The sequence below is a fragment of the Myodes glareolus genome, chromosome 24 (assembly GCF_982192425.1).
Source record: "Myodes glareolus chromosome 24, mMyoGla1.1, whole genome shotgun sequence".
In the NCBI taxonomy this organism is placed as follows: Eukaryota; Metazoa; Chordata; class Mammalia; order Rodentia; family Cricetidae; genus Myodes; species Myodes glareolus.
The window spans coordinates 44,631,189-44,646,572 of NC_142049.1; the positions used below are offsets into that span (position 1 = coordinate 44,631,189).

The 15,384-nt window shown below is 39.6% G+C and overlaps 1 protein-coding gene across 7 annotated transcripts in view; it reads left to right on the forward strand.

Annotated features, from left to right (window-relative positions):
- Nucleotides 1–15,384, forward strand: part of Gas2 (growth arrest specific 2) — a 136,856-nt gene that overhangs the window by 66,787 nt on the left and 54,685 nt on the right. For all 7 annotated transcript variants that reach the window (XM_048442510.3, XM_085682705.2, XM_048442517.3 and 4 more), the window contains 2 exons: nucleotides 932–1,073; nucleotides 12,168–12,231. In XM_048442510.3, coding sequence (XP_048298467.1) covers nucleotides 932–1,073; nucleotides 12,168–12,231 — 206 coding nt within the window. The remainder of the gene's footprint in view (nucleotides 1–931; nucleotides 1,074–12,167; nucleotides 12,232–15,384) is intronic.

Here is a 15,384-nt window from a genome sequence, read left to right on the forward strand (position 1 = left end):
CACGCCTGTCTCGGAGTCTAAATGACAAAATATTCTCCCTGAATCTTTTTGCTCTTTCAGCAAGGTAGCTCACATCTACCAGGCTTGGGCTGCGACATCACACAGACTCCTTGATTTTGTGTAGTGTTTGGAAACTGGTTCTGCTCTGTAAAAGGAAGAACCTGTTACACTTGCCAGAGTGCCAAGCAGAAAGTTCTGGCTAAGATTTCTGGGAAAATGGTAGCAGGATTGTCTCCTCAGTTCACAAACATTCATATCCTAAGCAAATCCTTTTATGTCAAAAGTGACACAACATGGAATGTAAATAGTACCTTTGAAGGTAAGAACAGTGAGCTTAGACTTGAATTATTTCCATATGGTCAAGCTATAGTGTTTGTCTAAAAGAAAGAAGCTAGAGGGATTTCTACAGCTTGTTATCTCTAAAGACTTCAAGTATATCTGTTTGGTACCAACGTGGATAGGTGTGAGGTAGAGATCTCTTCTGCTGCTATTGGTTTTAGTTCTTGCACACTTTCTGTGATTTGTGAACTGGATGCTATTTCTGCATATATCATAGGTTACATTCATCTCATTTGTATATTGATATGTAAAATACATTTTGTACACTTTGTGAGAAAACTGATAGATTATTTAGATGAAACAAAAACCAAAATAGTCACCGAAGAAAAAGAAAAATCTGTCCGTGTTAGGAAAAGGGCTTCTATGCATTCGCAGTGAGTGTTCCTGAGATGAGGGTGTGTGCCACCTGCATAGACTTTCCTCTCCTGAGTTTTCATAACCCTACATTCTTTTCCTTTGCTTCTCACAAACATATTTATCAGCACAAGATAAATTCCAAAGCATTTTGTTGAAAGCATAAGTGCATTTTTAATGTGTCTCTGAGATGACTTTACCTAGCACCCCACCAGACTGAGATTTCTTTATCTTCTAGACTTTGCCCCTGAAGAAGATTCCATGCAAAGCCAGCGCACCCTCAGGCTCCTTTTTTGCCCGAGACAACACAGCAAATTTCTTATCCTGGTGCCGAGACTTGGGGGTGGACGAAACCTGTCTTTTTGAATCTGAAGGCCTGGGTATGTATTTCTGTAACGACTTCAGTGGAGGGGGTATTATTACTGCCTTTTCTCCCTTTGTGTGCACCTACAGGTTTTGTGTACTGCTGCTTTTTAGATTATTTTAAATAAGTGGGAGTTAGTTGTAACAAGTCGTGGTAGAAAAATGCATCTGCCATCTTACTGCTGGCCACCTAGTTGATAAAATAGTACCGGAGCAGAAAGGGCCGCGTTTTCACAGCCAGAGCTGAGTGCATCCACACAGGCTAAGTGTTTGCGCTCTATCAAGGGCGAACCCCCGTGAACGGTGAAAACTTCAGTTCTTTCTTTCTTGAGACTAAAGTTCACTACTTTATGTATTTAACTGATTTTAGGGTTAACTGATTTAGGTGTGTCTGGGGGTATTGAAGTAACTTCAGAAGATAGGCACTTCAGTGAAAATACCTTCCCAGATTGCTGTTTCCTGGTGTTTTTTTCTTCTGATTGAATTTTGGCAATCCATTTCCAGACCACACAATGAGATTTTTAATTTCTTGGAGGGAGACATACGATATGTTTAACTAGTGAGTGTTTCCACACTGCCTGACACACTGGGATTAAATGTCCAAGTTTACTGCAGAAGTCCCCCTACAATGTAATTCTAACTTGAAGAATATTGGAACTAAGTTACCCTTACTGAAATGGAGCAAAGTCAAGAATGGAGACTTCTAATGGAAAAAGAGAAGTTTTGGCTCTGTTTGTCTAGGGCTCTAAAAATCAATTTACAAAATCACATAATACCAAATATTACCATTAAAGTAAGCCAAGCATCCTTTAGAGGATAAGTCCATAAACAACCTTCCAAACAGTTGAAAGAGCCTTTGTCCCTGAGCCTTGGATAATAATATCTCTCTGCAAAACCCAGAAAACTCAACAGTGGGAACTTGGCATTTCATATACTAAGACCATTTGTGTCTCTTCCAAGATGAGGGGATAAGATGTGAGAAAGATTAACAGTCTAGGAGTTTCCTCAGCGGAGAAGAGACTAATATCAGTTCTGTGTAGGAGGGTATTCTAAAGTGGAAAGAGAAAGGATGAAGCTGGGTAGTTACACAGTTGTGTGGCACACACAGCAGTGCCTTCCTGAAGGCTCACTGAACGAGCAGGCTTTGGCTGTTGTTGGTGACAGGTATGAGCCTCTGTGGACATGGATCCCCTTCAGCCCAGGAGCGATGTGACAGATAGATTCTAACTTTTAGGGGTGTCGGGTTAGTAGTGAAGAATGATAGGAAGGAAATGAAGAAGAGTGACTTGGAAGCAAACCTAATATCTAGCAATGTCTGTCGTGTAGCTGCAGTCAGTAAATGTCAGTCATGAGGACATCCGTTGTCTCACCCAGGTAAGGGGACAGTTAACATCACGTTTTAAATTATGAGGTGACCCCTACCTCACAATTTAAAGAATGGCCACACAGGAGAAACTGCCTTAGATCTGCATTAACTTATGAATTTGATTATTGTGCAGGGTTTTATTAAAGATGCATTTTTAACGTACTGGTAAAATTTAGTACAAATGGGTTATAAATAGCTCTGCATATTGCTGTGGTCTTCATGGCTTTTCTCCAAGTCTGAGTTCTTGTGTTGTCTGGACTAATAGGACTTTCAGTAGAATCCAGCAGGAATCAATGTGGTACCAGATTCCTCCTTGGAAATACCTCTGCAGTTCGCATTTGTGGTGTACCTTTATGCTCTGGAAAACCCAATTCAATTTAACTCATAAATAATATGTTGTCTGGAAACTGTAGACATTAAAGAAATTTATTTCATGATCTTGGTGTATAACCATATAGTTAAGTAAAGAAAAATTAGACAGCCTGCATCTTCCTATTTACAAAACAAGGTGACATTATGAAAAGAAAGTTTATGATAATTTATATATAAAGAAATATTATATGTTTTGTTCCTTAAATACTTGATTTTGATTATCTTTTGTATCTTAGCTTTTAACTTTAAATTAAAAGGTATTTAAATGTTCAAGTAGATTCAATAAACCCAAGATTTCAGGTCTTCTAAAATTTAAAAATTATTTTTAGGATCAGTACCAAACTAACCGAGACAATCAGGCTCTCTGTTTGCTGCTCAATTAAAAATACATTTGAAATTTCAGGGGGTGAGAGTGGGTATCCGGAGGTGTATTATAGGCCCAGGGACCCAGTGAAGAGGGTCAGGATTATAGCATTGATTTAGGATTAGTTGGAGAAAGGAAACAGCTGGGCCCATGGATATTAATGACAATAAAGAGGAAGGACAAAGAGAAATCTCATTTCCCAGAGGAGCCTTTCTCCCTGGGTGTTTTTGTTATTATTCTCCGCTGTTGAGGATGCGGCAGAGCCTTGCTGCCGGCCTTGGCCTTGGCCTTTTCCACAACAATGGTGCTGTGTGCTCTGCTTGAGGTCTTTCACCTTCACTTTTGAAAGGGAATTTAGGGCAAGGTTTTTCTTTTTCCTTTTTTTTTGCCCTACCTCAAGATTTCGTTTCAGTGGTGTGCGATGAAGAACATCCTTTGTGCCCCAGTGTTTTGAACAGAAAGCAAAATGAAAAGATGCCCTGATGAAGGGCAGAATGTGTCTGAGTGACTGATAAACTAGATCACAGTGCTGCCTGTGTGAAGAGGCTTCTGTTCATGCTGCTCTGAGGGCTGAGCCTGCATAGAGAAAGCCTCCTTATCTGGGCGGCAGCAGTAGCTGCTTGCTCTGTGCAGCAGCCGTGTTGCCTGCGGTTATTTCTCAGCTGACTTCATCTGCTGTCTTTGCACAGCAGAAATGTCGGGAAATCTCCCTGGTGGTGTGGTGGGGACTTGGAGGGAGAACTGGGAGTGTGGCAGCTGCCAATGCCAGGTATGGCTCATGTTGCCTTTCTCATTCTGGGAAAACAACATGTCTGCAGCACAGGCAGGGTGTGACTTGTAGGTCATTCTCTTGTTTTTTTTTTTCTTTTTTGAAACACCGACTTTTGTAACTCAAACTGGCTTTGAATTCCTTTGGATCTCAGGATGACCTTGACCTTTTGTTTGTTTTTGTTTTTGTTTTGCTTTTTGAAACAGGATTTCTCTGTGTAGCTCTCAGTCTGTCCTGGAATTTGCTCTGTAGACCAGGCTGGCCTCGAACTCACTACCTGCCTCTGCCTCCCCCAGTGCTGGGATCAAAGATGTGCTCCACCTCCACCCTGCTGACCCTGAACTCTTGGTCCCCTCTCAGCTGGCCAAATACTGACTTGTTCTACTTTAATTCTGAGTGATAATTTTCTTCTATAAATGTCAGTTTTAGATAATAAGATAACCCATACTCAAATATTGCTTCAGAAATGAGCAAAGAGAAGCAGGGAGAAAGGTGATGAAGAACCTACTGAAAAAAGACTAAGTAGACTAGTTAACTGAGATAAAATCACTGGGCATGCTGGTACAATGCTGCCAATGTTTCACTGGTGGTAATAAATGAATGTTATCTGAAATGATATTGGTAAATGAAAGTTAAGAAACACCTGCATATATGATTTTTGAGAATATATTTCTGAAGAAAGTTAGGATGGTAGCTTGGCCTTAGATACAGTAATACAGTTTTAACAAGTTTTTAAATTTCTGCTGACTTCTCTGAAGGAAATTAGAGGGAAACCCTAGTGTCCATTGAGACATTTTAAAAAATAAAAATAAGTATCCCTGGCATTTGATGCTATTTTGAACAAACTATCATGGTTCATAGATATCAAAATTATTTTCTTGAGACCATGTAAGGAGTGGGGACATAAGGCCCCCACAGTGAACATTAGACATGGTTATATCTGTGTATAGCAAAGAAGGTCACATTCATATTATGGAAGGAGAATGGAGAGTTTGGGTTGTAAGTGATACAATCTTCACTTACTAACACGCCAGGCTTCTTAACTAACAAGTCACAGCTTGTGCTAAGTGTATCTTAAGAAGAAGTTGGGGTCATTCATGATGTTTCATAATTCGCACTCTGTTAAAGCCTTTCCAGTCAGGCTGTGCGGAGCAGGTGACAGAACCGCGTGGAGCCATGGCGCGGAAGCCTGTGGCTCTGCATGCTCTGCCGAGCTCTAGCTCTGGCTGTCTCCATGCGATGCCCCACTGAGGCTGATGCTCCTCTGGAAGGTCCTCCCAGAGCTCACCATTGTGCTGCACATGGAAAACTAGGCCATGGCGTGAATTTAAAAGTTTGCTGTTCATCAGCTCAGTATCAGAATAATTCCTCGTTTCTCCTTTTAGTGTGTGTTTAATAACGGAGTAACAAACACAGTTACACAGTTTAGAACACAGAAGGGGTGAAAGTATTTTTTTAATATCAGAGATATATAAGGATTATTAGACTGTATTTGTCAGTAATCCTTCCATCAGTAATCAATGAATTTTCAAATGTTAATTTAGGATTTTGACCACCTTTAAAATGACACTGGTTGTTTTTATGGGTCTTGTTTTGTAGTTTAAATTAATGTCAGAAATATATGATTTATTACAAGTTCAAAATATCTTAAATTTTGTCTTAAAATTGATGCTCTTCTATGCTTTTCTCAGGTTTCTAAAGTATAGTCCGTTTTCTTTACTAGTGATGCTTTTATTTGTAAGGAGCATCTGTAGCCCACAGTAGCAAACTGGTGTAGGATATATCAATTTTATTTCTGTAGACATGTTTGATTTGCTCTGTTTATACACATTTTTGTTATCTGGGTAATGGAGGGAGGGTCAGGGAATTCTAAAAGCACACATTTTACTTGACATACGTGTATCAATATCAACATGTTGTTGACTGATTGTAGGACCTGGAGCGCAATGATGTTCATCTGTTTCTCAGAGAAAGAATCTGCCCACCGAGAGACGGGTTTGCTGTCTGCTGTGTAGCATGCACTGTGGCTCCTGTGACTGTCACTCTAATTCTGGTTCCCGGTGTCTGTGCTTGTGTGGTTCCTACTCTTTCCATGCACCACTGTGACTAGCAGGGTTCTGTGGTTCTGGATTGTTTCCATAGCAAGCCTATGGTCTCACTAAAGTGAAATGGACCTCACCACCTTTCACTGCCTGGTCACTGGTTGCATCAGAAAAATACTTGATGCCTGCATCCCTTGTGTGATATGCCCTCCCCCCAGTTCTTGTTCTTGTTTTGTCTGTATTGAAAACTTTAAGAATATGTTAAACTATAGATTAAATCAAACCAATGTTCTTATTTGCTAGTTATTAGTATTAATGCAGGACAGCAATTCCATGATACTGATTTAGCTCCAGGTTGTTTACATTAATTTTTCTTTTTCTCCAGGTTTATTTTTCCTTTAGATTTCTTTCAAAAATTTCTTTATTTAAAAAATACCATTTTAACATTTTAACCATGCTTTATTTCATTATGTTTTTTTTTCTTTGTCTCTCTTTCTTGAGAATAGTCTCAAGTAGTCCAAGCCAACCTGGTGGAACTTATTATGTAGCTGAGGATGATTAGAATTTCTGACTCTCCTGCCTCCCACTATAGGTGCTAGGACTACAGATATATACCATCACCCCCAAGTTAGCTTTTATTTAAACCCAGGCATCCCTTTTCAGAACTAGCTGACTGCACACTGCCTAGGAAAATGTCCAGGATGATAATATTGAGTTGTTGGAAACTGTTGAGTTGCTTCCTGGGTAGCAGTTTTCAGGGGCTTTAGAGAATCAACGTTGACTGAAAGGACAGTGGGCAGCTGCAGCTCTTCCAGGGTGGGCTCGGCACTGCCCCAGGTTTAATGGTTGTATCTCTGTGCTCATCAAGGGCAGCTAAGCACAGCACAGGTGTTACTCTCTGGACTTTGCCAGCCGATGTCACTGCATAAACAAAAGCCTGTGACAGGGAGAATCAAACCTTTCGTTATCCCAAGTTACAGCTGCTAAGTGGCTGGTCCAAGATTCAGATGCTGCTTTCTTCACCTCCAAACACTATACCCCTTATGGAAATGAATAATTTGAATAAGCTTATAAAGTTGTATGGGATTATAAGTAAAAGGAAAATAACTCAATGTAAATAAAACCAACTTGGATACCCTTCCCTGATCATCATTCTTCATGCTGGAGAAAGAAAGCCTGGGCTCCAACACATTTCTTCATCCAACTTCACTCCATTTGTTCTGTCCTCAAGGAGGAGAGCATTGTGTGAGCACTGTCTTTATATTATTGGTGTGGATGCCTCGTTCTGTTTTAAAAAGCATTGAGTTGATAGAAATCTTCAGCCTTGTTATGTCTTAATATTCTGTTGTGGTACTAAGATACCTTTACTGAAGCAAACTATTCTGAGACAGCTCAGAATTTCAGGTTACATGGCAGAGAAGTCACAGAGGCAGGAACATGAGGGAAGTGGTACTTTACATCCAGTCAAGATCAGAGAGCCGGGAACCAATGCACACTTGCCTGTGCTCAGCTTGCCTCCCTACTGAACCCCTGCTCAGAGAATGGTCCTTTCCATCGTTTAGTCCTCCTGTGTCTCACAGACCTTACTATGTCCCCAGTGAGCCGTAGGCCTGTCTCCTAGGCATCGTTAACAATCGTGGCAGCCATCTCACGGTGCTGTGAGAGCCTTCTCCGCTGCAGACCAGTTGTGTTTGATAGTTCACAATTCTAGGCACTAAACCTTTCGATTTGTTCTGTACCTCAAACATGGCTGCCCTTGACAGCTCTTGTATTTAAATTAGATTTCTCTGTGGGTACCACCCAGAATAATGACACACAAGGAACAACTGGTAGCTGACCCTCCACTTTCCTGGCCCTCAGTCTTGGATTATATAGACTACACCAAGAGAGAAATATCCACCAAATCCACCAAATCATCATACTCACCATGACCTGTATTTCCCATAAGTAGAGCATGCTTCATAAAACCACCACACACTTGCACATTTTTAGTAAAGAAAGAAGTTATGAAAGATATTATAGTGTTGACTAACACACTGGTTTTCAGACATGCCAATCATCACCTGTAAAGTGTGATCAGTAAGATATTGATCAGTAAGGATAGGATGTTCCTAAAGCCTCCCAGGTGATACCTGTACTGCTGACCTCTGGATGGACCCCATCTCACTCTCAAGGAACTGACACTAGCATTGATTCAGAGCCATGAGATTCTTTTAGAAGCAGAGAAGTAGAAGACACGGCCGCAGCCTTGTGTAGAGACCCTGCCTGTCTGCTTTTCAGTCCCATCCTTTCCTTACCTTCCCCTCTGGTTTATTAGGAGTTATTATCTCCTGCGAGATGATATTTGGCCATGAATTTTTGATATATTCCTAATTTTAAAACAATATCTCAATACTGTTGTGGTCCAGTTTCTTTTACTAAATTATACTAAATATTGCTCTCCAAGGCTAAATACTATAGCCTTTATTTGTATAGAAACTAAGTGACCATCAAACTTTCTGTACTTTTCTTTCTTTGTTCATTTGTTAAAGGTTAATGTACATAGCCAAACTACACATACACAGTGTTGTGTACTTTGTTCTTGAAGATTCTGTGACATTTAAAACCAGGTTCTATTCCTGGGTGAGTAGCCTTCCATCTAGGTTATAAACTATTTTGCGGGGGGGGGGTGTCTCAGTCATGGCTGGCCTGTAGATGACTAGGCTAGCCTCCAATTTACAAAGATGGCTGCTTCTGCCTCCCGAGTACTTGGATAAAGGTGTGCACCGCCATTCCTGCTTCAAATGTATCCTAAGTTGCTGTCCGGGCTCCTTTTCCTAGGGAAGCATAGTGTCAACCTGATGCTGCAGCCTTTCATATCATAATCAACATCAAACTAGGAGCTGTTTTAGTCTTAAGAAAATCAGTGTCGAGGTGTTTAGGTCTTAAACACAACTTCTATAAATGTAATTATTAGTCAGATTTGTGACTGGTATAATCTTGTAAAAGCCAAAGTTTATAAATTTATATCAGCTCATAAAATTAAAAAAATATTCATTGTCATAAGATGCTCTGAATGAGCATTCCCCCACCATAATGTTCTTTTTTTTCATTCTGGAATATTTTTTTAACAGTTAATGTAATAACTGGTTAACTACAGGGCACAAGAAAATGGTCATAGGAACAAAAGTGGATTAATGTTAATTGACTCAAACAAATGATCTTCCTAGGTAAATCATTGATAACAACAAACTTGTAATAATGAAGAGGAGAGCTGCCCTCCGGCCAGCGTTTTCTGTTTCCCAAGTGCTATTCTCAGCACTGTATTTTATGTAATCACCACAGAGTGTTATGAGATAAGGAGGTGAGAACTTACAGAATTCTCCTCCGTATAACACAGATAATACCCACGAGGCCTCACATGCCCACCCACAGCCCTCTTTCCGCCTACTGCCTTCGGAGTAGAGCTCCTTATGGCGTAAACCTCAAGGTCGATTCGTGGGTCTAATACACACACTTATGCTACTGAAGGGTTCTAAATCCAATTTTCCACTGATGTGCTGAAAGTGGTTTTTTGCTTATTAAATAAGTATTTAACCTCAAAGCTAAATTCTTGTCATTTATAGAAATGCTAGGCAATATCATCTTTCTAACTTTCGACTTTCTCTCAACTCTTTCCACAAGACTGTTCTAACATATAACATGTGGAGGAGTCAGATATGGTGAAGACTGCTGCATTGTGCACCTCCACATATCAGCCAGGCCTGCAAGTCATCTTTCACTTCCTTTTCTTTGTCTGCTTATATTTGTTGGTTTGTTTTGTTTTGGACCATTTTAAGCAGAGTCTCGTCCATATTTGCAAGGCCATTATGATAGAAGATAGTAATTTATAACTATAAAAATTGAAAGAATTTTACTATTGCTATAAAAAGGATGCTAATTCCCTTGAAACTTGAGATTAAACTCAGTCTTTCCATGAGATTCCTCCTTCTGTGAAATGCCGCTCTGTTTTACATTAATTTTTAATTTTGCATGCAAAGTTCTAGGTTTTATTGTACATTCACACCATATATGTAAGAATCCTCTTGTGTTTTCACTCATCCCCTTCTCCCACCCTCTCCCATCTGAGAAAGTTCTGTTTTCACTTGTCTCTGGGCCAGTTCTGTAAAGATGAGAATGGGAGCCCTGAACTTACTCCAGTTTCTCAAACTGATTTTCTCACATGTCTACGTGGAGTCTACATTTGAGTTTGACATGCAAAATGTTTTATTTTGACAACAAGGAAGTCAGGAGATGCGTAATGGAGATGTTCCCTTCACGTCAAACTCCTCATGTTATCCCCAACAAATTTCATTTTCTGTGTAATGTTCCTGTTTGTACACCAGTGTGCACCAAGTCACTAAAGAATCATGACATTTGTGTCAGGTGTTGCCTTTTAGAGTTAGTCATTGCCTGTGCATGGACCCACTTCCTCTGGCCACTAGGGTTTTTGTGTTGTTTTCATTGAGAAATGCATGACGTCATAGCTGAAGCTCCTGGAGCTCTGGCCACCTGTTTCACCCAGCTTTCACAGGAGGCGAGTGAGTCAGCCGGGCTCTAGAAGTCTTCTTCTCACTTCCTTCCTCACTCCCTTTGTTCTCTCTCCCACTCAAAGCTCCATTTTGTTATCTTAGTTTCACATTTTAAAAAGTTAGAGTCTTAGAAAATTGATGACCTAGATTGGTTTTTGCGTTTTGCTCCTGTGTCTGTGGTGTTCGTTGCTGTTCTGTTTGACATGGCTATCGGTGTAACTCACATTCCCCAGATCATTGCACTGAAGTTGATCTAACACACTAGGCCTCATGAGATGGCTGTCATTCTAGCCTAGGCAGCTGGAACTTGTGATGGTCTCATTCATTTAAAGACTCTTTACCTAATCAGAAACCAGGCAAGGCCCCCTTAATTAGGCTTTGTGACAGTTCTCCACTGGTCACCTAAAACTAAGCTTTGCTTATCGGGAATGGGAATATTTGTTGTTTCAAGTTTTCCATGATCAATTACGTTTTTAGTACGCATTTCTGATGAATTTTTTTAAATCTAAAGTGGCATTTTATAACCAAATAATAATACTTAGTTCGAATGTCCCTTTAAGTCAAATGAAATCACAAATTTTAATATTCCAAATAAATATATGTTTAATATTCATATCTATTCCAAACAAATCCTGTTGTTATCTTTGAACTTAATATCGCTATTACATTATTAGTGGAGACATTAGAATATTTAGATTAAGTAAATAGATAGTGGGGCTTGAATTGTTATAAAATTCTAGCCTTATGAGTTAGAGCAAGATTATTATTTTTATTATACATATATAGTTTTATTAGAATAATAACTTTTGGAACACTTTCCTCCATGCACAGTTTTGTTACATTATTTATTTTATTTAATGTTGAATATTACATTTTTCCAATGCCTCACTTTTGGTTAGGAGACTAGAACAAGCAACATGCACTCTTCTTGTGGGCTCAGAAATACAAGTTTGTATTGTCTGCCTTGCTGAGCTACCCAAGCCTAGTCACAGAATATGAGTTTGATACTATGTAATACTGCCATAGAGTACAGAAACAGCACCTCATAAAGGCTGTTCATTGGCACATTTTATGGGCAATGCTGAGTGATGGACCTTGTTATACTCCCATGTCTTAAGAATCTGGTCAGTGGAGTGTGTCTCTTTCTAAAGTATCAATTACTGATTAGGAGAGATCGTCAAGTTGGAGGTCCCGTTTGACATCTGCCTTTATTTGGAGGTGAACAAAGAAGCTTGTTTATAAATTTTCATACTTATCAATTCAATTTGCTATAAGAATCAGGTGTGTACCCAATATATTCAAAAAGTTAATCCTTACTGCATAGTTTTTTGTATGGTATGTTTCAGTTTCTCATGTATAGTTACTGCTACATATGTATCCAATATGGACCTACTAATATTAACTAATTGAAGACAGTGTTTTTATAGCGAGTTCATTGGACCAGTGGGGTTTGGGACACAGGTGTAGTTTCAGAAAGTATTGTGCATCTTCAGTTGAGGGTTTGGGGTGAGTCTTATGAATGCCAGAATGAGAAGCCGCTCATCTCTGACTGTGAGGGCTAGAGGGGAATTATTGGCAAGCTCGTCACTCATAGATACTTTATAGTCTTTTCTATTGTAAAGGTATGTACATCTATCTTGTCTTCCAGTTCTGCACAAGCAGCCCCGAGAAGTGTGTCTCTGTTTACTAGAGCTTGGCCGGATTGCAGCCAGGTAGGTAAGACCTCCTCTATCATGTCAAGGAAGAGACATATCTCAGCTGCAGGCAACAAGAACATGCTAGCTTATCATTATTGAAATTCAAACTGGATGTGAAGAAACCATTTAGCAAATGTAATTGCTTGGATCATCTTGAGAGCCATAGTTAAAATTAAAAGTACATCTCTAGTACTCTCAAAACTGCAGGCATGGGGCAAGGGCAGGCTTTACCTAAGCTGTCATTGATACCATTTAATTTAATCCATTTTCTTTCATATCTTGATGGAGCATGGAGTGGAATGATCTCTGCCTTTAATGTTTATGTGTTTATTTTTACTTATACCTGTATCATGTGCTTGCTTGTCTGTATGTGTACCATGTGCATGTAGGTGCTGCAGACTCCCGAAGAGGGCATTGGGCTCCCTGGAACTGGAGTTACAGGCAGTTGTGATCTGCCTAGTGTGGGCCCTCTACAAAAGTAGGAAGTAGCTATCTCTACAGGTTCCTACTTGACACTGTACGGGACCGTACCGTTTATTCAAAGGGAAATCTGTTCTCTCATTTCCTTCCCATTCATCCCTTCTTTTCTGCTTAATAATTTCAGTCTCCTATTTGCATCTTTTTTGGGGGTCTCTTATCAATTTTTATCCCTCAGAACTTTTACTTTTGAATTGAATGGGGCTAATTTTTGTATCATTTTCTGTTGTTAACAAATAAAGATACAAGCTTATTTTTTTATAAGATTTACTTTTTTATTTTTATACTAAGTGTGTGCATGTACTTCTGTGTGGAAGTCTGTGACTGTTTTTGCAGGTGCCTGCAGAGACCAGAATAAGGTGTCAGATTCCCTGGAGCTGAAGTTATAGGCATCTGTGTGCTACCCTATGTGGGTGCTGGGAACCAAACATGGGTCTTCTGTAAAAGCAGTACATGCTCTTAACCATTGGGCCATTTCTCTAGCCCCTTTGTGATTATGGAAGGAGATGTTCTGAAAAGTTTTTATGTCCGAAAGGACAAAAACAGGTAATTTTTAGCGATCACAGCTAGGTAAGTTGAGGAAAGGATCCTGTTAGCCAAACCAACTTGCTCTGGTTTCATACTTCCCTGTTTACAGCCTTGCCAACCACTAGACAAGGCCATGAGATAGTTGTATGAAATCTAGAGAAGGAGAGATGAAGATGAAAAGATTTGAAGAGATCTTGAGGCAAAATAAATGTTCAATTAATTAGTCATTTTTCTGATGCAGATCTGGATTAAAATTAAACATATGCTTCTAGCACTCCCAACCCTGCAGTCATGTGATCTTTGCTTAAGCCATCATTGATACTATTTAATTAAATGCATTTCCTTTCTTATCTTGATGGTCATGGAGTGAAATTTTCTGTGCCTTTAAAGTTCATGTGTTTCCTTATGCTTGTATTGTGTGCCTGCTTGTCTGTATGTGCACCATGTGCATGTCAATGTTGAGGTCACATGAGAGATAGTAACGGGTAGGGTTAGATGGAGAATTTATGTACATAATTAGGAGAAAGAAAACACCAATTTTTACATTGTAAAACTCTAGTCCAGTAACAAACACTGCCAGTGAATGTCTCTTTTTTTTAATAGTCAGAAGTAATTCTGAGGTCTTTAAATCACCATAGCCAATAAATTTTTAGTGAGTTATGTAATATATAAGATTTTTTATTTTATCTCAATAATTACAGTGAAAAAGATTGCTTCAGTATTTTTAATTAAAATTAATATTACAGTGTATTACCCAACAAGGAATAAAAAATGAGATATTTGAAGATTTCCCTAGTCCCACACCACTTCCAGATAACTGTTTAAGGGCTTTCAGTGATACTCACGGATCTACCTTCCCGGCATAGTCCAAGCTTGCATCTGTTGGCCAGCCTCTTCCGTTCCACCACATCCTTGAATTGTGTGGAGGAGGCAGTGGGACAAAGGTACTGCGGCTCCCAGAGTCAAGCCTCCTCCACTAGCTTTGGACGCTCTCCCGGTGCTGGTAGAGTGGGGTAGAGACAACAGAAAGGAGCAGACACTAAGGAAAAGCATAATCAACCCACAACTACCTTGAGATACTCAACTAGAGGGAACTTAGAGACTCTAGAAGATGTATAAAGGAAATACTGTGTGATATAATTATATGGATAAAATATGAGGACCATGCCGGACTCTACTCTGTGCTTAAACAGTACAAATGGATTCATTAGCCGGCCAAGCTTTAAGAGGGGAAAGTGACCACAGGAAGACTGCCTGCCTGCCTCCACACAGTAACGGGGGCGTTGCGTCCCCCATCTAGGGTAGTCATTTTCCTGCTCTTAACTTTTTATTTCATAACTGTTTGCTATTACATAACTACTTTAATTCAGACAGAACATTTCTAGCCATGGCTATCACACCATAGGTGAAGTTTGGCTCCAAACTTTAGATCTGGCATCTGTTCTCCGTAATGTAGGCATGTAAAACGAACACATGTCTTGTTAAAGAAGAGAGTAATTCTTCTCAATTCCAATGGAATATGTCATATGAAGAGTTTATCCCTCACTACAAATAATTAATTACTTTGTCAATCAATTAGTTTATTTAAAACCAGATCCCCTGTAGACCAGGCTGACCTCACATTCTTTGTATAGTGGAGTATGGCCCTTGTGTCCCACTTCCAGTTTCCCAGGAGGGGCACAGGGTGCTGGAGACCAATCCCAGGGCTTTGTCATGTTGAGCAGACACTATGGACTGAACTACCTCTAAAACTCAGCACAGATATTTTAGGCAGTAATTATTCTGTGTTATACACACCCATATTTTATGACTATGTGAGTTAAGATAAAGGCTGAATTTGTTCCAAAATGTGTACCGTGGAAGTCAGTATCTCATGACAGAGTTGACATTCCAATCACCTCAGCATTGCAGCCCTGTAGGCTGTATTTCTGCCTCCATCAGCTGAGTGGGTCTTGAAGCACTGTATACTTTGTACAGAAGAAAGAGGGCAGTGCATTCCTCTTGCTGTTGTTTTAGTTAAACATTGAATGGATGCCAGTCAGATAAACTGTTATTCAGGTAAAAATTCCTATTTGTTTCTTTCTGAACACATCTGAACTATTTTTTTTGGTTTTGCTAGAAGCTCCTAAAGTAGAATAGCATGTCTATCCCTCATCTAGTCTT